Source organism: Harpia harpyja, chromosome Z (assembly GCF_026419915.1).
Source record: "Harpia harpyja isolate bHarHar1 chromosome Z, bHarHar1 primary haplotype, whole genome shotgun sequence".
Taxonomy (NCBI): domain Eukaryota; kingdom Metazoa; phylum Chordata; class Aves; order Accipitriformes; family Accipitridae; genus Harpia; species Harpia harpyja.
In genome coordinates, this window is record NC_068969.1 from 10,553,963 (window position 1) to 10,581,487 (window position 27,525).

The following is a 27,525-nucleotide window of genomic DNA, read 5'->3' on the forward strand; positions in this document are numbered from 1 at the left end:
TGCTCTGTGGAGACTTTTGACTTGATTGAATAATTTACACTGTCACTGCATACTTTTAATAGTATACATTCCTGACCTTGCTATGACTAACAGCAGTCACATTTTCATGAAAATAAAACAATTGAGAACACAGCAGAATGTAAATATGTTTCAAGAATCAGACTATGAAAAAACCAATAATAAATGCGTGATGCAGTAACAAGTGCAACATTGCACTTTACTAGGCTGAGAAAATGTTTGTTCAGGTCTAGTACTCACAAAACCCCACAATACCAAGCAAAAAAATTTTTTAGCAAACTTCAAATATATTCCACATAAATCTAAATGAAATTTTCACCACTGTATTTACTGCACCTACCGAGTAATAGCTGAGTCACAGATAGTAAAGAATTCACATCGGCCACATTTTGCATTCATGATACCAGACATGCATCAGACTGCTATTCAGCTTCTCAAATCAAAAACCCAACTGAAATTCCACAGATTGCAAACATGATGCCCTTTTTAACAAACAAGATTGTGGTTTACAAAATAAGAAGCTAACAAAAGTGATATTCTTGGTTGATATACAGGTTCAAACATTTAAGAATATATGAAGCACAGCTACAGTTGGGTTAAATATTTTTAGCTCCTTGTAATTCAGCACAGGCCCCACAATTTACACTAAGAAATAACCTGGCTCTTTATACCACTTCTATAACCTAATACATGGTACTTAAATATAAAAGGATATCAAAACCTATGACAGCATATATTATTCTCTGCCCACAGAAGAGTTAAATCTCAATATAACCTTAACCCCTGAAGTGTTCATCGATTTATCTTTCAGTAATAAACACTTCAATGTCAAGACAATTCAGTCCAAGTTTCTACTGCCACAATTAGCACTCTCATAAGCTGTCACATACTTACTCATAGCCAACAAAGTCTACAAGGCGATATTCTAATTTAAAATTTTCATTTCACATTTATCCTACTGATTGAAAATATTATCAAGCATACATCCGTGTATACAGTGGTGAGTATACAGTCAATGTAAATACTCTAGAGGTTATAGAAATCTTTATTTCCAAGTGCCATGTAAATTGCATTAAACTAATCCTACGATGTGAAACAATTCTCTGCATCTCAGTGACACACTGAATAACTTGGCTTAGCAACAACAGAGGAACTTTGAGAGCATGTCTGCTCCTGCAGATGAGCATTTGGAATTGTGGATATTTATTTAACCTCAAATACCAAGGTAATTTTACAATGTCTGAAAAAAGGAATCTGTTTTATCTCCTAATTAGAACTCCTAAGCATCCTAGGATATTAAATAAAAAGATGCATTTAATTCCTGGAGAACAATCTCTGCTCTGACTAATTTAATGAAGAATTGCAGGAAGGCAGTGATAAAAAATATTAGCCAGTATGACTGAATGTATGTCAAAGAAATTGTAGATTAGTGTACACAAAAAAAATAGACAAGAATTTGGGGGGGGTCAGGGAGAGTGGGACAGACATGACCAAAAGCAAATCAAGGACTAGTAGACAAGCAAATTCTTATATTTTCTACCACTATCCCCAAGGTCAATTACACATTTGTAACAACATACCATTTATTCATGATACTCTAATACTTGATAACATAAATTGTACTCTCTCACTATTTTAGTCAACATTACCAAGAACTGCCATGAAGCATTACAAAGAACTGCCATGCAGAAAACGAAATTATATTGCTCAATACCACAAGCAGCATAAAAAACAGTAAAAATATCAAACAAAGGAATAGTATGTGACAATTCCCCACCCCTCATTAGATTTGGGAGTCTGGAGGGAAGCTCACAAGTCTTCCTCATGCAGCCCTTTCATCCAAAGATTTTTGTTTCTAGCTTTGAGGATATTCCAGGAATAGTAGAATAGTGGGAGTCATTTAAAAAGAAACTACTTTCCAGTTAGTATGATGCTGTTAATTTAATCCCACATAAAAAAAAAGTCTACGTGATTTCCTGACATGCATCCAGCAGGAAATAAAACGTTCATTTGCTAATATTTAATTCTTTACCTTTTCAAGAGTATTTCTCAGACTACAAAAAACAATGTAAGTTTGCTTTTTGTCCATATGAGCGCCATGCTTCCTGTCATGAGTTTATTTGGTTGTTTTCTACATGGTAAATAATGTAACAAAACACTAGCTAAACCCCAGTGAACGACAGCAAGTTAAAATCAACAGGCTCTCAATAACAGGCTCTCATTAACACAGCTGAAATAGTCTCAATGCTTTCTCAATACCCTGTTCCCTTCATGAAAACACCAAAGGAGGTGCTAAAAATTGCACAGTCAGTGGCAGTTTTCACAAAAAAAAAAAAGTCCTGAAGTGTAAGCATTTGTCCACACCCACCATTGAACTGCGTAGTATTTTTTTTTCTCCAGTGCAAATTTTTTTTTTTTTTTTTAATAAAAAGTAGAAACTATTTGACTTTGTAATGTCTCCAAGGGTGTGAATCTCAGGATACCACAAGCCTGCACAGTACTGAAGGGTACTAGTAATAGCATCGCACAAGCATAGAAACAGCACTGGGGGATTAAGACATTTGCCATATGTGAAAGATTCCATGAGTACAACTGGTGCACTGCTGAAGTGAACAGGAGTTTTTCCCTTGCCCATCCCCCATGACAACCTGTTCCATGGTCATCTGCTAAAAATTCAAAACCAAAATAAGAAATCATTTCCCTTTTTCCTTCTCTGTTGTTAAAAAATGCAAAATTAATGCAAACATTTATAGCAAGTAATTCTTTTACTTAATTTTAAAACTACATCTCCCAATATTGCTGTCTACTGACCTCTTAGAAAAGTAGAAGTAAAGCTTACCAAACTTTATCTTCTTCCATTCCTCCTCTGGCACATTGATTTATTACAGCAGGGCTACTCATGGTAAGTGCTGAACTGTCAGAATTCATTTTTTTTCTACAAAGGAACAACATTAAAAAACATGAAAAATGTAACATAAGTAAAGAATGTGTTTACTAATTCACCTGAAAACCAAAACTTTCAGACAAGAACTTTTAAGACCAAATACAGTATGTTTTGCTCACTTAAGTAAATGTCCTAAATCAATGGGATTAATTGGATGAATACATTGAGAAGGATTTGGCAGTTTCATGGACTTGCTAGTTATGCCAAACTCAACACTGATTGTCTTTTGTTTACTTTTCTGAATACATGCCAAAAGAGTTGATGTCAGCAAGCCTGTATCCAGGGCTATGCATAGTGTCAGTTATGTTAATTCAGACCAGCAGTCACAGCTAGTGTTGCCATGGAATGATCCACACAACATTGGGGAGAAAATTTCTATTTCTCATATGTAAAGATTTACAGAAGCTTTTTAGCATATTTTAATAACTTAAGATCCATATTTTAATAACTTAAGATCATACTTTGCTGATTTGCAGAAAATAACAATTCATTCATGGCTGAAGTCACTCTCAAAACCAGCACAGACATATTCCAAGTGCTGGCTATTGCCATTGCAATTCTAAAGTTACACTTCCAAAAGGTCTATATGGCCAAAGGTGCTTCACATAAATGATTTGCATGGTAAGAACAAATGAAGTCTGTATGTAAGGCAAGTTTATTTTTTGGTAACAGGATCCACAATGTTAACATAGAACTTCTTGCACCTATAGATTTCCCCCCCCCCCTTTCTTTTAAAAGAGAGGAAAAAAAAATATTTTTAGCCATCAAAGTCATCTTACTTGACTTGATTTGACACCTGGTTTCTATTTTGATCAGCACAAAGACCTAACTGATTAACGGAGAACAGGTTCAACTGTATGCTAATTAATATCTACTAGAACATAACCAGTAAATAGACTGTGCTTGTCAAGATAATAATCCCTTGCTTTTTGCAAGTAGGTATAAAGAACCATTACAAAGCTGGTTTAACCTGTGTGAAACCTGGGTCAAAATCTTGACATGACAGTCATGGACAGCATGAAAAGTTGAGTACAGTGCATGTGTCCCATCAATGGCAGGCAGATTAGGCCAATTTTCACAAAACGAGTACTTTGAAGAGAACACCAATCTTTGTATCAAAATTCTCTCCATGCAGGAGTAGATAAACAGCCCTAGCAAGAATGTTTATCTGACAGAAGTCCCAAAATCAGCAACCAAAATTTGGTGCTGACTGGACTTCTTTTTGCCCGCCGTTTGCTGTGAAGAGCATGCAGCACTGCCATTCCAGAGAAAACAGAATGGACTTAGAAGAACAGGTCCTTAATTTTGCAGTTTTTTTCACACCCCTCATAACAGAAGGGGATAAAATTCCGCACAGTCTGTTTCTGAGCAAATTTACTTCTTGAAATCTTGTTTTCAAGATCCAGAAAACTATTCTGAAAGGGAGAACAAAAGCCTCACCTCTGTGAGGGCAGGAACAGAGACTGTTACCCAGATCACTTCTTTTTGGATCTGTGCCTGACCTCAAATTTACTCCTGATTCTCAAGTTGGATCACTTAAAAAAAAAAATCAAAAGTGTAAATAAAGGAAAACCACCACCAGCAAACCACCACCACAACCAAACCAACAACAACAAACAAACAAAACCACCAAACTCACCCAAAAAACTAGTAATTCTAGAAGTGGCTCAGCAGCAGGTGTTGAAAGTTAAATTATTACTTGCTTCTAGTCTATAATAGCACAGGAAGAGAGGAGTTGTTCCTAAATATGTTTTGAAGCAACAATGTAAGAGTCCATACTCAAAACATCTTCTGCAAAGTTCCCCTCTTTCAGGAAGCAATTTCCTGACAGAGCAAATTAAAACTTTTCTTTTGGTAATGAATTTCTACCCTACATTGGGAAAGCCCAAATGCTTCAATGATCATGCAAGTTATGCCGATAAGAGTTTTACCTCCTCTTACAGTCACTTGTACAAGTAAGACCAAAGGTTCAAGGGAAGGTTAAGCAGTCCATTAATTCTCAAAGTTGGAAGCTGAAAGATTCAAATTACAAAACCACAAGGTTGTCATTCCAGGAAAAAAAAAAAATACAACATCTACTGTTCACTTGTGAACTAGTAGTAAAGTAGTACAAGTGTTCAATGTATGACTAAAAAAAAAGTGTTTTCAGCACTCCCCTCCCCACTGTTGGAAATATCTAAGCAAACACTCCATACATATCTCTGCATTGAGACTTCCACACTGAAACTAGCGTAAAAGCAGAGGAGAGAAGAAGTGATAAAAGTTACTGCATTACGAACTTTTCTGTGAACAATTGATGATAAAGGTTGACATATATCTAACAGAAAATAAATGAAATATGGCATAAACCCAAATTATGTTCTCACATGTTCCGCAAAGAAAACTACATAAAGTAATACAGAGAGGAATACATCTTGTCAAACTTCTCAACTCCCTCACATTCCCAGTCTAATATCTGAAAATGTCAGTAACACATTGTACTCCTTCCCCTCAACAACCTTAGGATCTTACAAAAATCCACTTCTGGTGTTTTCTATAACATAAAAGGAGGGCATCAAGAGGTCAGCATTTATTCATTGTGATAGCAAGGTCTCATCCACCACATCTTCAGAAAGATATCTATATGCTGGATAAGACAGCAGGCTTTTTGGATACCAGGAGTCATATTCTTTCAAGACACACAGTCATGCTCTCGCAGCCTCCACTGCTACGTTTCCATTAATACGGGAGATCTGCCAAGTCACCCACTAACTAAACAAATGCACTCTTCACTTGGACATGTGGAGAAGAGTAACAGCCAGCTGATACAACGGGGGACAAGCATCCTTCCTCAGCTACCACTGACAAAAGGGGACAGGAAACACCACCATGCCTGCCCAGCCCTCTCCTGTCCTCTGTGCTGCAGCAGCCAAGAGCACACTTCCTCCAGATAGGAGCAAGTAGCGCAAAGCATCCCTCTAACTTTACACCCACGCCAAAGAATGAACAATGCTCCAGCAATACCCATCATGTAATCCCTGTCTGCTGTAGCATAAACTCCTAGCGTCTTAACTTTTTGTCTCTATCAGCCAGTTTCTTTCAAATCATACTTCTCCTTCCTTACTGTCTTTTGAGATGGAGGAGATTGTTAAAATTTTGAGACCAAGCGTCTGTCTATTCAGTGTTGCCATCCAGCAGCACTTCTCATCCATACTCAGAGGTCAGACAGCAATGAGTCAGACAAGCTTCTGGAAAATCATCAGGGATACTCTTTTGTCATCCTATTCCTGACAACAGGTCTACACAGGTCCTAGTTCACTCTTTACCAGGAGCAAGAAGTAATTATACAGCTGATCCCCACATCACTGACAAGTTTTATGGCCTTGTCAAAATACCATAAGTTTTTTCGTTTCTAAAAGACAAATGGAAAATTGGTATCCATCTACACTTTCCACAGCCATGGATACCAAATATTACCACTACTTCTCTTACTTGAAAGTCATTTCAATGAAAAATTCTGAGCCTGTAGATTCTATCCCAACTCATTTTTGTGCCACAGACTGCTCTTAGACTCTTTCTTCAGAATAAATAACACCTTTTCTATTTTAAGATGTAGAAGGGGATATCTTTTTTCAAGCATTAAGAATATTTTGTGAAAGTATTTCTAGTGAACAGGAACTGCTTTAGTAGGTCTAAAATGAAACTGAATTGTTCTGTTGTAGAAAGAAAAGCTAAGTTATTGTAAGGCTTATACTCTCCAAAAATATTGTTTATATTCAAAGTGAACCACAAAAAAATAAAGCTAAAACTGGCAAAGTAAAATTTTGTTTAGAATATACTGGTTTAGGATTTATTCAACCAGAATACTACCACTATCCCCAGAAATCAGCCTCCAGTAATAATATCTTAGAAAATTAAATGCTATTCAAGAAGCAAAGGAACAATGTTCAGAAAAAATATGCTATTCACAGGTGCCTCTTTCTATATCACCATCCAACTCTTGTTTGGACTTGAACTTTATGGCATAGGCACTATACATGATGAAACTTGATGGAGGAAAATAAATCTATCATCTTCCCTCTTAACAACTTAAAGCCAGATGCCAAGGCAAGTGAATGAATATTAAGAGACTCTGCTTCAGACGTATTCTGTCCCTCATCCTCTGTACACTGAACCTTGAGTGTTCCAGATAAGGAACATGCACTTAAATTAGGTGTTCTCCTAGAGATCGTGCTGTGCTGTAATAGGAGGAAGTGGGTAAAAGCCAATTCGAGAACAAAAACATAGGAAAACAATGTCAAAGACTTTATTTATAGCAGCTATGTTTAACACTACTGTCACTATCTTATTGAGGGAATAGCCTTGAAGAAACATCCTTGCTGGTTTTGAAGAGACAGTAGAAATTTAGCATACTTAGTCTTCTATGACTGAGTATAGATTGTTTGGTACTAGAGTACCCAGAAGGAAGCGAGCACCCCAAAATTCTCTTAAGAGAAAACTTAAGAGAAATTAATTTTTATGCTTCCATTAAAATAATTAACTAACTTCGATCATCTGATGCATTATCAGTCCATATGCCTTAGTGTAGATTCTTACACGCCATAATGGCAGAGAAAAGCCTAGTAGTGGTAAGCCACAGGCTCAAGAACTGAACAGCGTGTAATGTTTAAGTGTATTTTATTCATTTATATTTAGCTTTAATTCTGGAAGTTCTGTAATTGCCCTTAAATAGACAAAAATAAAGGGGGGGGGGGGAATGATCTAGTATTGCACAGCACTCAACCTCTGAACACCTGCACAGAACAGCATTATAGGATCATTTGAACTGAAAGAATGAGAAGCTTCAAGAAAAGTGTTGAAGCCACAACACCCCATGGGCTCAAACCAGCCTGTGATTTACATCTAGCAGAATAGAGAAAGTATTAGCTGATCATGACTCCCTACACAAAGCCCATTTTCTTTCTCTGGGTCGCCCCTGCCCCTTGTGTTACAAAGTGTAGATGCACTTGGATCCTCAGGCTAAAAATCTTTTTTTGCCTTGGCCTCCACTCCCTATGTGGTACCTCTAGACAAGTAAGATATTCACAGTAGCACTAGTTAAAAAACAATGTATCATTCAACAGCTGTTCACTACAGTTGAAGTAAAAATAACCAGTATCTTCTGAAAAAAACATGTTCCCACAGCTCCTTACCTTCACCAAAATGCTTTGCATTGTTGAAATATCTTGTTATATTTCGTTGATAAGAGAACTGCAAAAAAAGCTTTACTGATCCCTAAGACCCCTTAAAGCAGAAACTATTATTCCTTCTAATGAAAAAGAAGGCAGTAGCACCACTATAGTAATGTGCATCTACTACAAAGAAAAAAAATTAGGAGCATTATACACCATCATTCTCTCAAGAAGTCTTTATGCTCACAAAACCTGAACACTAGATTACTAATTAGCAAGCATGATTGTAACACCTTTAAAATTAAAGAGCCGATTCTGTTACTAGCTGCACAAAAGTCTGTAATTTCTAGTGAACAAACATAGTTACTTCTGTATTGTTTTCTGAAAAGTCACATTTCCACACACAAAGTTAGCAAGCCCATAGTATCTCACATCTGATAGCACTCAGCTCCTAACCAGCAACGGTCTTAGGCAAATAGCTTGTTGAACAGCAGATTTAAACTTTAAAACAAACTTCATTATTTAACTGCATACAACAAATACCAAAAACAATCTTTTATCCAAATTGTTTTTCTGAGGTTTTCAGATACTGCAGTTGCCAAACCTCTTTATACCACTAAAGCATACTTCAGTAAAATCAGAGTGAAAACTCAAGAAGCTCTTGAAGAATATTTCTCCTGACTACAACTCCAAGTAGCAGGCAGTGCTGAGAAATTTCACATTGCATAATCACTTCAGTCCAAGCCTAGCATACCATAAACTTTGTTTCACACACACTATGGTTATTTCGAGTAAGTTCTGACCTCAGTGAACCCATATGGCATACCATTACTTACCCTCCTGAAGTCTTTAAAAATGCACCTGATGCACTAAAGAATGCGGTTTTGGAAGACCTTTTAAAATACGTATTTTTGAAAGGGTTTTTATTCCTGTCCTTGAGGCATCTCATTAAAAATAGTTACCCTTCTGTCCTCTTAAGAAGCAGAGGTAAGTTTTATATAGGTACTTTACACAAGTGTATATATCAAGATATCTGAAGGAAGTAGTTCAGAGAACCACAGGCACTGCACATAACTTTTTACTCCATATTTGGTGATTCCATCAGAACTCTCCAAGATGACAGAGAAGAAGCTTTAAAATAATGTAATGATTCTGTCTCACAACAAATATCGTTTGGCTCCCTCTCCCATACACATACACTTGCTATAGACAGCCTATCCAGCCATATATAAAAGACAATGTTTATTTTTGAAATAGCATGAATGTTATATTTAACGTCAGCACAAAGTAGATTAAAAGGTAAAAGACAACAGTTAAATAAATAAATACAAGTTCGTACCAGGCCAGAGCGCTGACATGGAATACTGTTCCATGCTGGAGAAATACAGCCTTTTATGAGACACTGTTCTCAACAGGACTAGGCCTTTAGTTTACCAAGACTTGGCTCTTTTCCCTAAAAAATTACCAAAAGAAAAGGAAGACAACCAATTACATTACAATTCATCTTGCATCACCTTCATGAAAGCACATGGAGAAGTTTACCAGCATCAAAGAGAGGATGTGGTTACAACTCAGACATCTTTCTGAACTGTTTAAATATGTTTATATAGTAAGACATCAGTATCATGGAAACCACAAGCAGGTACATGGACATGTTTTATTCCCAAAATACAAACACAGATTTTTCTGAGCTGGTTATTGCTGTGAAAAATGAGTTATGAAAGAATTCAGACTGCTGGTTTAGTCTATCCTGAGTATCAGCATATTATATAATACTGTATATGACTGTGATAAAGAATAGAAGCGCAAGGACTCATCAACACTGTCCAATCTGCAAAGTTATCAGGAGCTTTGAGTCTTTCAGTGGTTTCAACTCAAACTTTAGCAGTGTAGGGGGGAATAGGGAATGTTTATGAGCTTTTAGGGATGGTAGTTGATTACCATATCAATTTAAAAAAAAAGTAACCTAATGTTTCAGTACTCTGTGTCTTAGTAATGACACACAACTAAATCTCTCTTATCTGATCAGGAAAAAAATCTAACGTTATGAAACACTAGCAAAGACTTGAACAGAACATTTTAAACAGAAGGTTTAAAATACAGAAGGTGCACACAAAATTAAATATATTGTTTAAGCAGAATACAGAGAACACTAAGTACTATATTCTGTTCAACGTAAATAGATATCAAGGAATTTTTTGTCACTGAAGTTATAATTACATATGTCATTCTCAGACAAATCTGTTTCTCTCTGGACTAAAAGATCCAGATGTTCCTATTTCAAGTATCTGGCTTCAGCACCACACAGTAAACAAAGCAACCTATCCATTCTATCAGCATGCAATGAGAATTCTTCTGCACTAGCCATTTCTCTACCCTTTTCCCCCTCTCCAAGTTTTTATTTCTTTTCAACAAACAAGCAAACAAAACACAACAGTAATAATCTAGCTCCTACTACAGACTCAGTGTTAGACTTTAGTCAGTTTGACAAGCAAAATGGGGCAAAAACTTTTTCATAAACTATGATTTCAAATGCAAATACAACTACTTTTAAGCTAAGCATACTGTATTGTGTTTTGTAGCTGACATTATGCAGCAAAACAATGTTGAGAGGTTCTTTCCAAAGATTATGAGTATTTATGTTCCCAATTTAGTGACTCATACAGCTAGCAATTTCTGAGATTAATTTAACTCTATCGTCCTCAAACTTCTGAATTTGAAAGCAAGCACAAAGTTATTACTCAAAAGTTGTAATAATGACAAACACAAAGATTCCGTGATTTTTTTTTAATCTAGATTTTATCTAGGGGAAAACTATTTCCAGAAATAACTATGCTATTTCTGTAAAGAATATTAGAAGGGCTATACAAAGCTAAACCAATTTAAAGGACAATTTATTAAACAAAAAAGAGGAATTTTCTGAAACTAGCACTTAAGTCTTTTTCATGCTAATGACAGACTCAGAAAAAAAGAAAAAAAAGAGATGCAGCATGCATGCCCAGCGTAAAATTAATGCAACCACTGCCACATTTTTTCATATTCTTCTTTTCCTTTCAACATATTCCTGCCTCCCTCATGACAAAGGGGTTTATCCTCAACAAAAATACATTAAGAATAAATGAAAACCAAGAGAAATACCACCACAGTTGAGACAAACACAACCCATTTCCCCTTTATCAGAATCATCACTGCCAGGGAACTGTAGCAGGTTCAAAATTTTATCTGCCTGGAAGGGCATCACATTTCCTCCTTAACATTAAAATTATGATCCTTTCAGCCTACTATCTTAATAACCATGATTATTTCATTCAGGATTGCTGCACAGTTTAATAAGTCACTGAAGTTCGTCTAGTTGGTTTGCATTTATTTTTCTTGGTTATTTAATAGATTTGAATGGCAGACAAAAAGGTGTATTGTGCTAAAATTATCTTCTTTTCAGCAACTGCAGCTGAAAAGCTGTGAAGACTAAGCACAGTCAGAACCCAAACCTACATGGGAAAGTTTGCAAGATCACCCCTCCACACAGTAATTGACTTGCTTGAGAGAATTTTTTCTAGGATACTAATTACTTATCTGTGGAGCATCAACAAATGCTAATTCTGACAGCATCTGTTTCTGTAGGCAAAGTATTTTAAGGCTCATACTCACGTAAGAACCTCACTATCTACAGAGGGATACCATGTTTGGGATACACTCATCATAGCCTGTGTCAATACAAACGTGGTGGCTTTAAGCACTGTACTGCAATTCATACATGCCTCTAACCTCCCCCAACCACCAGCTATCTGGATGCATCAGTTAAGGCCGTATACAAGCAGAAGCAGTCAGCCAACCCCAAAACATGTGCTGTCCAAATAGCTGGTTGTTGTCTTCAAGACAAAGGTGATGGTACAGACAGAACCTTATGAGGGAACACTAGCTGGACACACTGTAATATTTAAAACAAAATCAGTAGGATTCCTGATACAGTACAGACAGCATAATGGACATACTCTTCTCCTAGTTATAGTCCCAAAAATTTATTTTGGAAAAATGCTGAAGTGTTTAAAATAAACTAATGAAAGCTGTACTTCTATTTAACAACTAAAATGTTTGAGAAATGATACCAACAGAACAGCTGTTCTTGCTCTACAGAAACCACTCAAGTCCAGATAACTCCTGCCAACTTTCCAAGTTTATGCAAGCTTCAGTGGCATAAAAGCCAGTAAACCCTTTTGAATACAAGTTGTACCACACATTGATTACACCTGCAGAGTTATGAGGGGAACTGCATGACTGTCAGGGTAATTAATCCTATATAGAGAGGAAAAAACTCAGTAGCAGTACAGGGCACCTTTCTAGTCACATAATGTTACCATTTCTGTTTGTATATATAATGATTTAACATGAAAAGCAAAAACCCCACTCTTTTATTGTAAAGAACATAAAGCTCCTACTTCTTCTTCCGTTGAAACAATTTTTTGGGAGGGGATTACTGGATTTCACTACTGGCCATGCCTTCAAGTACCACCTTCAGCAGTGGTCTGTATCAGACACGTATTACTTTGAATTAACTCATATACCTATGGCAGCACACTTACTCAGATTTTAAATCCTTAGACTACTCATCAGGCATGTGATTAGGAAGAAGTAAATAAATATGCATGTACATATGCCCTTGTGTTTAGATATTAACAGCCTGATCATTAGCATGCTAACCACTTCAGCTGGATTCTGTACAGTGTCGAGCACCTGCAAGTTAATCATTGTTTACATTTCCATAACTGACAGCATATAACTTCATGTTCAACCCTGGTTGACACTAGATGGGAAAACATTTTTTGTTTGGTTTTACATGCTCTATGTTACATTTGGGGATGGAGGCCACAAGTTACATGCTGTATAACTATTTACTTCAGAACAGTTACTTTGCAGCTATTATAGTCAAAAGCAAAGCATGAGATGTTTGCTAATCACAGATTACTGGAGTGCATTTACCAAGTCTTTTATTTTTCAGTTATTTACCTACTACACTACAGTAGTTCTACATGCTCTTAAGAGACTTGTGCAAGACCATAGCCATTTGTTTATTCCAGATTTCACATGACTCGGACAATTGAAATCTGCCAACACACCCTCACAAGTTGAAAGGCACAATTTCGTAAAAAATCAAAGGGACTTTTATAGGACCTAGAAAATATTAGGTACATGGAGATAACATTTTTTCCAGCCAATAAGTATAGAAGCAAACATGAAAATTTCAAGACTTTTCTTTGTCCAGCAAGTTCAAGTATTTTCACCTGTTTCTACCTTTTATTCCAATGTAGTGCTGCTCTGCTCAGGCTCTTTCAAAGTCACAGATTAGAAAGTACTAGATTTACCTATTTATCTATAAGTACTAGAATTTATCTGTAAATCCTGTGTGACCTTGCAATGCTTATATCCCCAAGATTTAATACACCCCGAAAAATTATGTTTCGTCAAAAGAGATTGTTCAAAAACCTAAAATACTGAAAAATAAAACTACCATAAACAGAACTTAAGAGGTCAGGTTAATTTTCTTTAGCACCTAAAGCAAAAGATTTAACATGGGAAAACTAGCTCCTGAGTTGATATTAAGACATTACATATAAACTCCCGAGCAGAATCAGATATCACCCCCTTCAATTCATGAACAGCAAAACAAAACAGATTTTTGTTTAAGGACATGTGGTCTCACCGGCCACTTGCTGGAAGCAACTCCACATAATACACCTCCAAATCATGAACACATAGCACTTCCACAACTTGGAATCACGCCAGAACAACTGCTACACAAAAGCAGTCCCGAGAAGAAGTGCACTATTCAAAACAGAGCGGAGGTCTGAGAAAATGTGCAGGGAATGATACTGAATGTTACAGTGTCTTCATGGGTCACAAGGCCTTGTCACATTGCTAACTGATACGCGCAATTCTCATGGAAAATTAAATGGGATTTCTGTTCAAAACAATGGGGGGGGTTGCTAGAACTAGGTAATAAATATTTACTGAGAGCAGGTAGCAAGTCATGTATAAAAATTCCAAATAAAAGGGCTAAATCCACTAAATGACAAGCCAAAGATATTCCTCTGCATTCCCTTATTTCACGTACACTGGGGCAGCTCCATTCCACATACCCCCCTACCTACATTTTGCAAAACCTGTTATTCTGCAATAAATATTTTAATCCCATTTGTTTCCAAATCCCATGGCTTCTATTCTGAATTCAGATTCTGTACAGATAACAGCATCCGTTACCTATAACAGATGTGCAACAGCTGTGTTGCACTCAGCAGACCTCTGTAGATGCTACAGAATTGGATAATTAACCAAATTAATTCTACGACAAGTGTTTGAGGATGAAGGAATTTTCTCTATCTTTTCACTATGAAAACGTAGCACACAAGGTACTAAAGGATAACATTTAACTATAAATTATATTAATATATGTATGCACACACAGAAAAGATATACATGAACGTTTATAGATTCACAAGATTTAAGAACTATATATATATATAAAAAAAAAAAAAGATATCAAGTACCAAACTTGGATTTCTTGCATTAATGTAAGTGGTTCCTCAGTCAATCACAAATTCTGGTCACTGCCAACCACATCACTAAGATAACTGGCAAAACGCCGGCACTACAACACGACCCCGGCGCCAGCCCCGAACAACCTTACCGTGTTTTCACCTACACGGGCCTTCACCAGCATTAACTATTTACATAATTCAGGCAATGATCCGTGCCATGCTAATTAGCGTTTTCTCTCTTTTACAGCCTATTCAGTCTGCTGTAACTGACTTCGCAAGTGTAAGTAATTACGCTCAGTGTTTGTTTTTTCCACTTTCCTTTCGCCTACAAATCTCCACCACCTCCTCCCCCAAGGTGGAGGCTGTGCCGAGCGGAGGGAAGGGCTGAAAACCGGAGACCGGCGGAGCCGCTCTCTTACTCGCCAAGCCAAACAAGCAGCTGGGGGAACAACTTATTTGTAATAACAACTGCGGTTTTCAAAGGAGGCAACAGGCACCTGGGACTTCGGCCCTTCCTTTGCGGGGTTCTTCTAAACTGACACTCGTGTGAGATTCGTCCCTAAATAAGTATTAAAAGTCCTTTAGAAAATAAATGAGCAAAACCAAAAGGGCTGTTGAGCCCTCAGAGGAAGCGGGTCAAGCGCCCGCCGCCTCCAACCGTCGCCTCGCCGGTGGCGCCCCCCGCCCCCATCGCCTCAGGGCCCCTCACAGGGCTGCCGGGCACGAGCGGAGCCCGGGGAGCCCTGAGGCGGCGGGTCCCTCCTGCCCGCCTCCCTCCGACTCCCGTTAGACCGACCTTGGCGACGCAAAGCTACGACGGTGGGGAACCCCGTGCCTCCCCCTCCCCGGGGCATCGCCAGAGCGGGGCAAGGAGGGCGGCGATGGCGTGAGGAGACGGAGGAGGAGGAAGAGGAGGAGGAGGAGGAGGGTGCGGCCCCCCCATCCACCAGGAGCTAGCGGGAGCCCTTTCCCGAACCGCCGGGGCACCCCCACGACCACTCCGTGTGGAGTCCGTAAGGGGCGGCGGGTCCCCCCGGAGGCACAATGCAACCTTTGTGGACAGCCCCGTCACGGCCGCCTCTCTCCGTGCCCGCCAAGCCTGGCCGCCTCCAGGTTGCCCCGGGGGGAGCCGAGCCCCTCCAGCTCTGACAGGCAGCCGCCTCCCTTCCCGGCCCCGAGCAGAGCCCCGACGCAAGCGACAGCACCTTACCTTGCACCCTCCTGCTCCTCCTCGGCTCCCGGCATGCGGCTCGCAGAGCTGCCGCCCCGGCAAGGACCCGGCGGCAGCCGTCGGCGGGGGCTAGAAAGGGCGGCGGGGGCTGGGCAGGGGGAGCCGTTAGCGGGCGGGACGCGGGGGGTTCTAGAGCCGGCCCGACGGCTGTCAGGGGAGGCGGAGGGAGGAGGCGCGTGTTGGTGCGTGCCGGCCCCCCGGAGCCGGAGCCCGCCCCTCTCCGCCAGCCGAGGCCCGCCCCGCGGCTTCGCGCCCCGCCTGCCGCCCGCCTCCACCCACCGCGCCCGGCTCTCCGCCCTTCCCGCTCGGCGCCCCCTTTCCCCGCTCCCCTCCTCTGAGGTCCCTTCTGAACTACCCACCGCGGCGAGGTGCCGCCGCTCGGCTCCGGGGCAGCTGCCTCCGCAGCGGTGGCCCGACCGGCCCCTGCCTCTTCCCCGGCCTCCCCGCCTCCTGCGAAACGCCGGAGGTGGGAAGGGGCACCGAAGACCTTGCCGCGGGCTTTGCACGGCTTGTGCCGCCCCGGAAGCTCAGTTCCCACCGCCTCGTTGGTGTTCAAAACAGTTAAGGAAGACGACCGACCAAAAATAGGCAAACGGCACCACGATCTCAAACGAGATTAACAGCAAGTGACCAGGAGTAGGTCCCATTAGGTCAACAACCTGGGGAAAGTAGTGACAAATAATCTCCAGCTAGGAATAGGCACGTCTGTTTTGCAGAAAAGTATGGAAATACACTAGGAAGCCCTATTGATCAGAAAAAAAAAAATAGGGGTATGAAGATGGAAGCAAGTAGATTATGAGCTCTTTAGATGAGGGACTATCTTTCTGGTATGCATTTGTACTGTGCCTGGTAAAGATAAACTTATTTTCTGTGACCAAAGTCTATAGGCACCAGTTTAGTGTAAGAAGTACATCACTTAACACAAACTACAAATGAAGTGTAGGTGGTAGATCTTTTTCAGTAGTAGTATTGCCAACTACTACAAACAGCCAATGGAAAAACAATAAAAGATGAAAAGTAGCTCATCACATCTTGTAGCCTAGACACCAGAAATATTTTAAAATAATTAATTGTGTTTCTCAACTATGGTTAGGCTTTCCATTTCAAACCTAACATCTTGCAGCGAGATTTAATTTTTCAGTTCTTTCAAATCGCTGAGGCTAGAAATGCAGTACAGACATATGGACATCAGACCTTGTTTCTTTTTAAGTAAATGTCTTAAATTCTATTTAATTTCTTCAGTTTCAGATACTAAAATGATCTCTGAACTCCACACAGTATGAAAACACTCTGGAATCAAAGTCACATTTAAAGAAACTAGTTCTTAAGATGAAATATTCTTTTTAGGCTAGGGACAATTCAACTGGAATTGACGGCAAAATAGCAATCAAGATGCCACAGTGGTTTTACAACTACTTTTTATCTGCTCCTAAAGCAGCAGTTCACAGATATTAAGACAGGTATATGGGAACCTGGCCCTTTTCTAGCCCTACAGTTAGCTACACAGGGATTTATGTTTTAATCAACACTATGTTATGGGCAAAACCTGGGCTCCCAGTAGTATTGATACAATTAGCAGAATGGAGAAATCTTTGAGGCTGCTCAGGTCTGATTATTTCTCATGGCGTCTTGAAATGTTGAGCCTTCATCATGGCTGCTGCCAAGAAAACTAGAAAACAGACGTCCCGCCCCCTGCTCTGGTCGTGCCAAAGTGGTACCTATTACAAAAGCAGAGCTGCAATAGGCAGCAAATGCCTGTCCAATTTTTATTTAGGACTTAGCATGCCTGTGAAGGAAAAGTGAGTTTTAGACCCCTGTTTTAAAGCTTAATTTGGTATTCATTATCCGGAAATGGGAAGAGATGCTCTGTTTAGAGACCTTTAACTTTTAGTCTATTTTATGTGTCCTCAAAATTTCCACTTAACTTACATACACAGGGAATGAACGATTAGTTGATGTAAATTCTGTAACATACTGGAATCCGCTCAACTACATCAACTAAAAATGTTGTCCAGGGAGATTTAACACTTTTTAGTAATTACTAATTTGTAATTTCTGGTTTTTAAGATGATAATATATAACACAACTTGCAATTGTTGCTTGTTCAGCATTTTTAAATCTTCATGAGCATGAAATTTTCTTTAGTATGCAAAATACAGAATGCGTTACATGTATTATTACTTCAGTCCAAAACATTATCTTAAAATACAGTGATGTTTGACAGTTATACTTAAAAAAAATGTTTAACAAGCCAATTTAAAGGGAAGAGCAGGAATATTGAAATAAATGTACCTGTATTTCTCAGGTCTGAAGGCAGTCTAAGCAAAGAGGATAAAGTTTAGAAATAAGAATCTTGCCCTGCTTTGCTGATTCACTGTAACTATTATTTTCACTCCACCCTCAGTAGCTGAGCATTGTCCAACTATTCTGCAAAGAGATGGTGGTTTCCTTCCTAACACCTAAATCACACCTTGGCATGTTTGCAAAAGCTACAACAAAGAGTAGACAGTTTCCTTTCTGTTGATGACTAATGACTTTTATGGGTACATCCCCTATATTAGATGTTGCTAAAGACAAGGAGGTCTAATTCTATTCTCACTTTTAATTATTCTGAAATAAGTATGATGTAACTGACAGCAATGAAATCACTCCTGATTTTCAGCAAAATTATAAAGGAGTCATTCTTGCAAACCAAGTTCACATCAAGCAATGCACTTCCAGAGGAGATATAGGACCAAGGAGTGCTATGGGGCTGAAACAGGCCCCTGCAGAGTCCGTCAAAAGGCTGCCCTAAGGTAACTCACACTTCAGAGGTCTCTCTGGGATGTTGTAGAGGAAATAAAGCACATTGCTTAACATCTGCCCCAAATCTACCTCTTCCTTCTCTTGCGGTTCTTGCTGTGCCGCCCTCTTGTTTCCCACCATGCTCCATCAGTAGGTAACTTGTTGCAGCAGTGCCACACAACTCTGAGGCAAAAAACAGTGCCTTGTTGATTGTTCCATCATGCAGGTTATTGCAAAATGGCAAAAGCTGCAATAATACTACCTCTAACCAAACACACTGACTGGTTACAGACTGTTGAAAGAAGCACCATTATGGCACAAGACTAAGACATGAATCCCTGCATTGTCTTCAGCTGACACCAGCCTCCTCTCTGTTCTGAAGTGGATCTAGTTCCTATCCAGTTCCTATCCATTTCTCATGTAAAATGACGATAATAACACTTGCTTATGGCCTTTATATCCCCAGTTGTGCACTTGTGAGGAAAAAAACCTGACTTGTGACACACCAAACAACTCCTCTGATGCATGTCCCACTCACATTGTTAGTATCTGATTTCATAACTAGACCCACTAAAAATGGTTGAGTCATCTGATAAATAAAACATTACTAAAAAGGGTGTGGCCACAGCATTCATAAAAGGCTTAGAAAATGTTACTGAAAAAGACCTTTATATCATGATCCTTGTCCCGCAACTTGCACTGTAGATTACTTTCACCAGGCAGTCGCTAGCTTCAGTGAAAACACTCTTGGCACTCATTTCATCAACGTAAAATCCTTCTGGGAACTTTTTTCTTTGAAACACAGTTTAGTTTGGAACTATGTAAAGAATAAATAAAACAAGTCCATTCCCTAAGTGTTTAGTTTTCCCTTTTGCTGTGCTAGGCATCCAGTCTTCTGACAAGCTTAATCCTCTGTAATTGGGTTAGAAATAAAATTTTCTCAGCCACAAAATTGGCAACTTCCATTTTTAGTTTTGATCTGTATTTTTAGTGTACAGTCAAAGGTAATAAAGAACTCTTGGTCTGCAGTTGTTGGCAATAGTCAATATTCCAATAAAAGGCAGAGCATAGCCTCCAAAGGTTGCTTCACTCTGATATGGGAAAAACACTGTATCAGTCTCCCAGGCCCTTTGTATAATGTCAGGTTCCATGTCTGTTAGTAAGAAATGAATTCCTTACGAAATTATGTTATGATTATCAACAACCAAATATTTTTGGTTGAGTAAAATCTCATCATAAACATGGTTGGCTATTACAGAAATTCAGAGCAAGTTATGTGAACTATTTGATGTTGATTTACAGTCAAAGGGTTAATACAGAATTTGCACAGGGAGCACACGTGTTATAGCATTTACAATTACGTGAAACCACAGATGCATACTTCCCCTGTGCAGAAAAAATACCAATTCCATAAACTATTATGAAATAAATTTACCTGACTTGTATAATCAACAAGACTGCCTCTCTCCAAGTAGATCTTTTTGCAACCATTAGCAACTAAACACTTAGAATTCCAGCTAAGTCAGCAGCCCAACAGGATGGCATTCCATACACTCACTCATGCTGGTTCAACCTTCCATCTATTGTCAAGGCCTGTGTACCTAATCGGCAGAATCTGGAAAAAAAGTAGTTTGATTTCTGTGGTAAATCAGCCTTGAATGTTACAGCTCCCTATCCATTAAAAATGAAGGGTTTTTATTAACTGATGAAGAAAATTCTCCATATGTTAATTTCTTCTTGCACTGATGTTTACTATTATAACTATTATGTCTATTAATAGTTTATTATAAACTATTATATATAACTATATATAACTAAATTGCCCACCCACCCCAGCATCTTTCATATTTTCACATTAATGTTTTCAAACTCCCAGCCCTCCCAAAGTATCTGCATTGGAGTAAAATACCAAAATCACTAAGAACTGAGCCTTCAGCACTGAGGTAGGTTATGGGCAAACACTTCAATTTCTGGTCATTTAGGTGACATCTGACACTGAGGAAAGAACACTTCCTTTTCCTCTGCTTTTTGTGAACAGGACAATATGACCAATCTCTACTTTTTCCATGGACTACTATAAGTATGAAATCATTGTCAAAAGTGCAGCTGCCCATAAAAACAAACATCATTGGTAAATCAGCCTTTAGATGGAAAAATTCCTTCAGCTGATCTATAGCACCACCTTTAACTTCTGACCTTTTAGAAATAATTCAGGTCTGACCAGTTACAGTTTGAATGTATATACTGTGTGCAGTGCACATTTTTCACTAACTCAAGAAGTATTTGCTGTTGTGTGGTTTTGGTTGTTTGAGAGGTTGGGGGGGGGGGGGGGCAGATTTCAGTATCAAGTCACCACAATATTTAAATGCAAGATAAAAAAAAAGGAAAATGAGAGCTTGTTTCCTTAAGTTTTTTGAGATGTATTATCCACATGCACATCCTTATATTGAAGCGTATCTTTTCACATACTCAAGGCGGAAGAATTTTGGCCAACAGTTCCCAAACATCAGGAAAGCATCCTGAGGGTTCTCATGTTTTCAACTGAAGATATAAAAACTAGAGCAACACCTTCTTTCCATTTTCTTTCAGCCACAAAGTCCCTCATGTACAGGGCTCCAAGACAGAGGACAGAGATTAGGACTGTGGGATATACATATGGATAACATATCTGAAAGAAGTCCAGTTCAGATACAGAGAAGTAACTTATCAAATTCCCTTTTGAATTACTAATGCAACTATTCACATGCTTAGTGACCCTTCAGAATGTCTCTGATTTAACTGGTGATAGAAACAGAATTAGGAATTGTGTGATCGAGGCCCAACCAAAGACGACAACAGGTATAAACATTTTAAACATCATCCTGTAAATTAACATAGCTAATGTGTACACAAACTATCTAACATTAAGGAAGCAGTTCAAGTCTTCACTAATATCAAGTTTTACAGATTCATTACAGATTTTTCTACAGAATTCTAAGCTTCATTGTGCCAGACCAAAAGTCCATTATAAAAACCTTACCTGAGCAACTTAAGGAATACGAGCGATTTCAAGGCTTATCCCTAAAATTACAGTTTGCAGGATTCATTGACTGGAACAGTGCTTTGAAATCCACTTGGATGAAAACAAAAAGCATACAAATCTTAGGTAATGATCACATCTTCTTTGACAAAACTAATCCAATCCAGGTTATTATGGTTTTGTAGTTGGTGTGGATACATTTCACTTGACATGCAGCACCATGTACTGCTAGGAGACGTTCAAGGAGGATATAGGAAAAATAATTACATAAAATCATATTAAGTCAGTTTTAATTAAAAAAAAACAAACACAAAAAAACCCAAAAACCAAACAGACCCTGTCTCTCCAATATAAAAGTTTTAGAAAATTAAAGTTTCTTACAGTTGCTTGACTATATTAAACACCCATCAAAATATGTTTCACTTCCAGATGTAGTATGAATAGCAGTTAAAGAGTCTGGTTACTTGTGTGGTATCCATAACTGCATTAAAAGTGTTTCGGATAAAACAACTGGACTCTTAAGCCAAATCTTCTTATATTACTAAGAAAAGCCCAATGAAAGAAACTGAACAGTAATGTTTTATTTTGATATTTGACTTCTAAATTATAGTATCATAAAAATTTTATTTCTGCAAATGTCAGCTGCACTCTATTTTCAACAGTTGATGTGTTTGTGTACAGGTACAAATTATGGCAAAACCTATACTTATCATTTAAAATGTTGAACACACTGCTGTATCTCAAACCTTCAGCTTTCCAACGTTTTTCCCACCCTCCCAGAAAATACATTTTAAAACATCCAAACAACGTCCACACACTTGAGTCTAGTAGAAATTAAAGGGATCCTTTCACTGTTAACATTGTTTAGAGTTTACTAATGCTTGAAAAGAGTAGTAAGCTAACCTCTAATATGTGTATTAAAATATTTGTTTTAAAAATATTTTTTACAAGGATTTTTGCTGTTATTCTTCTTGAAGGGAAAATACAGAATTCTTGCAAATTCAGTACTGTGTCCTTCCAGCTTCTCAATATACACAATATTTTTCTAATTTTTTAAAGCACTGTAGCTTTGTAAAACAAAACAAAACAAAACAAAACAAACCCCAAACTATGCTAAATCAGATTAAGTATTACTTTTCTCAATTTTGTATATTTTAAGTGTGGGCTTGTCCTACTCTAAATTTTCAATTAATTAATTATATTCTCTTTCTTCTGAGGACATATAATATGCTGTTTCTACCTTATGCTAAGAAGGAATGAAGGAATTCTTCTTTTCTCCCCCTCTCTCCCAACAGATTTGATTGGCATCTGCATAGATCTTACAATTAAAAAAATAAGTTTTGCGGGATTGTACAGCAAATTTTGAAGAAATAAAAATAAAAACATTAATGACAAGTGATTCTTTGTGCAACTGCCTTCATCTGTTTTCAAAACTGAGCTTTCTTAGAGCTCAAAATGAAAACCTAATTCCATTAAAGTAATACCAATTCTGCTACTGAATTTAATGGCACCAGGAAGTCTTCCCTATCTTTAGTCTAGCATGAAATAAACAGTATGTGAGCTGGGACTTTCCATGGAGGAAAGCAGCATTGCCTTCACCAGCTAACTGCTAAGAAATTGCCACCTCCTCATGTTTTGCAGCTTTGGCATTTCTATGCACAGCAGCTCTTCAGCACACAAATTTTGTAACCTTTCTGCCTGTCTTATCAACCCAAACTCTCTATTAAAATGGCAAGAATGGCACTGAATCAAGATCCTTCACAGCTGGATTTAGTGGAAGACCATTTACCTCTAGATTATTCTGCCTAGTTTGACCCAGGTATATTTCCACTTCAAATAATGGGAAAACATGAAGAATTTTGCTTTCAGTACAGCTCAAGGCACAGCATAAAAAAAAAAAACCATCACTGAAGGTGCAGATGATTCACTATGTACTTAAAAACTACCAAAAACTTACTTGGGTATTGCAAGTTTGAGGTTTTCCAGTTAGTGTTCTTTCTTTCAAATTCAGAAAACAGGAAGCGTAAGAAACATTACATTAATGGACAAGGCCCTCCAAACCTGACACATACATCTAGTTGATCACAGAATTCCGTATTACAATTGCAAAGCATGTCGGAGTTATGCCACTGATGGTTATGTTCAAATAATTGTTACAGCACTTTCTTACTCCAGTTGTGACAACAATTTCAAGTCTTTTGTTTGGAAATTCAAATGATTAAGTATAAACTGACGCAAAAAAAAAAAAATTACCCTGGAGCTTTAAAGCTGCTCAGCCAAAATCATCACTGGTTTAATAGTTCTATCTCATGCTATTAAAATGGATAATACAATGTAACAGTTAGCAATGTCTATTTCTCATCTATCAAAACTGAGAGAATATTTGAGGTGGTTTAGTTCTCCCTTGATGTATTCCTAAAGTAACCTCCTGATAGTGGAACGTGAAGACAGGTTAAACAAGACAGAATCTGACTCCACGAGCAAAATTAGCAAAGGCACATTGATAAGGTGTCCTTTACTATTTTCTGTTATCATGCTTACTCCAATAGTGCCTAGAATTGCAGTTACATAGATGGGGTTTACTTATGAAAAGTTGCTCTTTGGAAACAGCAGGGATATTTTGGATGATGGTATATCTACCTGGTCACTGCAGAAGAAAGGACATGCATGCTCTGTGTCTTTAGATAAACATGTCCAGTTTTAGTTTTGGCATTTTTTGTTAATATAACACTAGTAATATTATACTGTCTTAATCACTAAGTAATGATAAGTAGTACGAACCACAAAATAACTCATAGGCTTCTGTTTACTGGTTGGCTCAAAACAAAGTATTCATGCCTGTTAACTGCTTAACTGGTTTTACCCCAGGTAATCTTGTAGCAGTATGTTCTTGAAGGATAGTATGAAATCCCCCATAAAGCATACTCATCTCATGGCTGAAAAAATCCAGAATGATGCCTTAAATACAAAATCTGGTCTTCCTTCCCCCATCTCTTTAAAGTATTCTTTATATTAACCGTTCCAGGAAGAAAACAGGAAACTTCAGTTTCCTTGGTATCACTCAGCATATGCAGTAGCTATACTGTTGTCTATTATAAAAATGATACTTCAGACTTAATATGGTACTATTTGTGAGTCATCATAGCCAGATTGTGGAGAAGAGATAGAAGAATCATACAGAAGAGGGAGAGGTGCTTATCTGAAATTAAATACTGAGACACATTTACATTTGGGAAAGAGAGGAGACTGTGAGGAAAGGAGCTCAAACATTTCTAAAAGAAAATAATTTCTGCTGATAAATTTCTTGATCTCACAATTGGCATTTTATCTTGCTTCTGAAAATAATCCTGCTCTCATTCACTACAACACCCCTGCCATCAAGTATGTCAGCACTTAAAACTAGAGGCTGGACTACAGAATTTACTAAGACTTAACGTTCCAAGCTATTTTATGTCCAGTTGCAAGATTATTTCTAGCAAAAAAAAGTCAATTTTGATTATGGCATCTGTAAACAATGTAATATCATAACATTTAAATTAATAATAGGAATAATTTTGAAATGCATTCTCATCTATTTTTCCAAGCTGCATTTTTCAAATCATGAAAGACCAACAGATTCAAGTTTACTGGCCATAAAAAAATCCCTTAGGAATAACAGATCTTCTTCAGGGAGTATTTGTTCCTTCATGTAGATGTAGTGCTGAGACAGTGTGTTAGTGTAGTTAAAGCACAAACAGAGGCTGTTGATAAAGTGGCAATGCATAACAATGCTGTAATGTATTATAAAGGAGCAATTGCCTGCAGTTCGTCAGTATGGATATGGCAATGAAGTTCTGCTTTACATATTCCAGGCACTAAGAATTTTGTAGCAGTGATTACAGGAGGTTCTTCTTCTCCTATAAAAGGAAAAAAAGTGAGGTTCATTAATTGAAACACTGATTTTCTGTTTGGTCAACATTTTAGAAACAATGCAAAGAAAACTTATGAAAACCCTCTGGATCATAATGCCATACATTCATGATGCTGAACTACCATGCTCAGTAACTCCTTATCTAAAGAATTAATACAAATTTTCTACCCAGGCAGGGCTTCTTAGAGAAAACCTTGCTAGTGAATGGACCTAGTAAAGGTTTGGTTGTTGGTACTTCCTCAAAATTAAACTGGTTTGAACTTCAGTTGATGATGCCCAATATGATGATCTCTTTGAGAATCTTTTCTTTGCAGATCAGTAGTCTGCACATGAACTGCACTGAAAGACAAAGTATTACAAATTATGTGATTTATGATTTTAATTGAAAAGATTAAATCAAACTGTCCTTTAAAGAAGAAAGGAAAGATCTACCTTGAGATGCTAAATGACAGAGCTATCCACTTCTGTTCTGACCAAGTAATGGATAAAAAATAGGTAGCCAGAACAGAAATGGTACTGTGAATTCAAAGTAACAATTTGGACATGTCCAACTCTTAGAACAAGAATAAAAGCTAAAAAATTCTATTCCTCTCATGATTAGGCATATAAATACTAGGGCTATAAATATTTTGTATGTCTGGGACAGTAAAAATATTTAATGGGTTGCACTCTAAAAGGCAGATGATGCTCAGCTCTAGATATTGTCTCCTTTGTACCCTGTACCTAATTAGGGCTGTGGTTTGGGTGAGGGGAGGTTTGAGTGAGAGTCGGTCAAAGCAGTGCTTTTGGACAGGGACAGCAAATGGGAAAATGGCAGAAGTTATTGTGGTTTCTTAAGATGTTGGAACGTCAGTGTTAAGATCCAACTCTACCAGCTAGTGCTGTAATATTTAACCTCTATAGCTGAAACATGTGAACAAGTAGGTATGTGACTTGAGAATTAATTACAGGAAAGACTGCCTCTTTCTTCCAGTGACTCCTTGGCAGCTGGGATACCCAGCTGACAGCTCTGTGATTGAATCAGGAGGGGAATACTGGTAAAGCATTCTCACAGAAAGGCCATAAATTTTAAACTAGCATCCTACTTTCATCCAACACTAGAACCTTTACAGATATCATCTGTAATTTTTCCCACAAATGTGAAAAAAGGCTATGTTAGAAGATGGCAGGAAATTAAAGAATATATTAAATTTGTAACAATAACAGAGTATTTGTGGCTTATGTAACGAAATCAGTAAATCTGGGGGTTTTCTACCTGAAAAGTTTTCAGGTTTTAGTTATTTAGTCCTATAGACTATCTAGCCTATAAATATAGATGCTATGTCTGTAAATCAACATCTCTATTCTCTCCCCCCAAGATAATTCTGGCATCAAATATTAGTTATGAATTATCTGAATAATAAAAAACTAATCCATTTAGCCAAGAGAAAAGTCTAAGAAATTACCTCACTGTCAATGCGCATTCAAGAAAGCAGAACAGCATACCACCATCAAAATGCAATATTCACCTGTTGTAGCTGCTTAAGGAAAATCTCGGCAAACAGCAGTTTAATCCTATGAATACAATTGCTGGAACATTCCACACTGACGTAGTTGTGATGCCAGTTCAATGTACTGTAACTGGTAAGGTCGCATCAGCTTTTTATATAGCCTGAGGCAGTATCTACACCTTCTAACCATAGGCATCTAAGCTAGGTATCTATTTCAGAGAGTGTCTTCCAAGCATTTAAATTCCTCCACTGAAACCTGTTTGTTCATTCCCCCCAGCCCAATATCCAGTGAGAAGCCTAATGTCATTCTGAAACTTCAATTAACCACAGTACAGACTATATTCCTAAAGGTTCTAGCATGTGTTGGAGCAAAATAGGATGTCAGTTCTAGATTTATGGCTGTTCTGTAAGAATGCTTCACCATATCACCCTCTTCGTTAAACCAC

General features: G+C 38.1%; 2 protein-coding genes across 4 annotated transcripts in view; both read right to left on the bottom strand.

The window, feature by feature from the left end:
- The window catches only part of ARHGEF3 (Rho guanine nucleotide exchange factor 3), a 140,769-nt gene extending 124,794 nt beyond the window's left edge, over positions 1 to 15,975 (bottom strand). Inside the window, exons 1-2 of the mRNA XM_052777527.1 lie at positions 15,856 to 15,975; positions 2,858 to 2,953 (exon numbers count right to left, since the gene is read on the bottom strand). Coding sequence (XP_052633487.1) covers positions 2,858 to 2,953; positions 15,856 to 15,890 — 131 coding nt within the window. The 5' untranslated portion in view covers positions 15,891 to 15,975. The remainder of the gene's footprint in view (positions 1 to 2,857; positions 2,954 to 15,855) is intronic.
- Positions 15,976 to 22,240: 6,265 nt separating this feature from the next.
- Positions 22,241 to 27,525, bottom strand: part of IL17RD (interleukin 17 receptor D) — a 75,329-nt gene continuing 70,044 nt past the window's right edge. For all 3 annotated transcript variants that reach the window (XM_052778247.1, XM_052778245.1, XM_052778246.1), the window contains one exon: positions 22,241 to 25,575. In XM_052778247.1, coding sequence (XP_052634207.1) covers positions 25,460 to 25,575 — 116 coding nt within the window. In that variant the 3' untranslated portion in view covers positions 22,241 to 25,459. The remainder of the gene's footprint in view (positions 25,576 to 27,525) is intronic.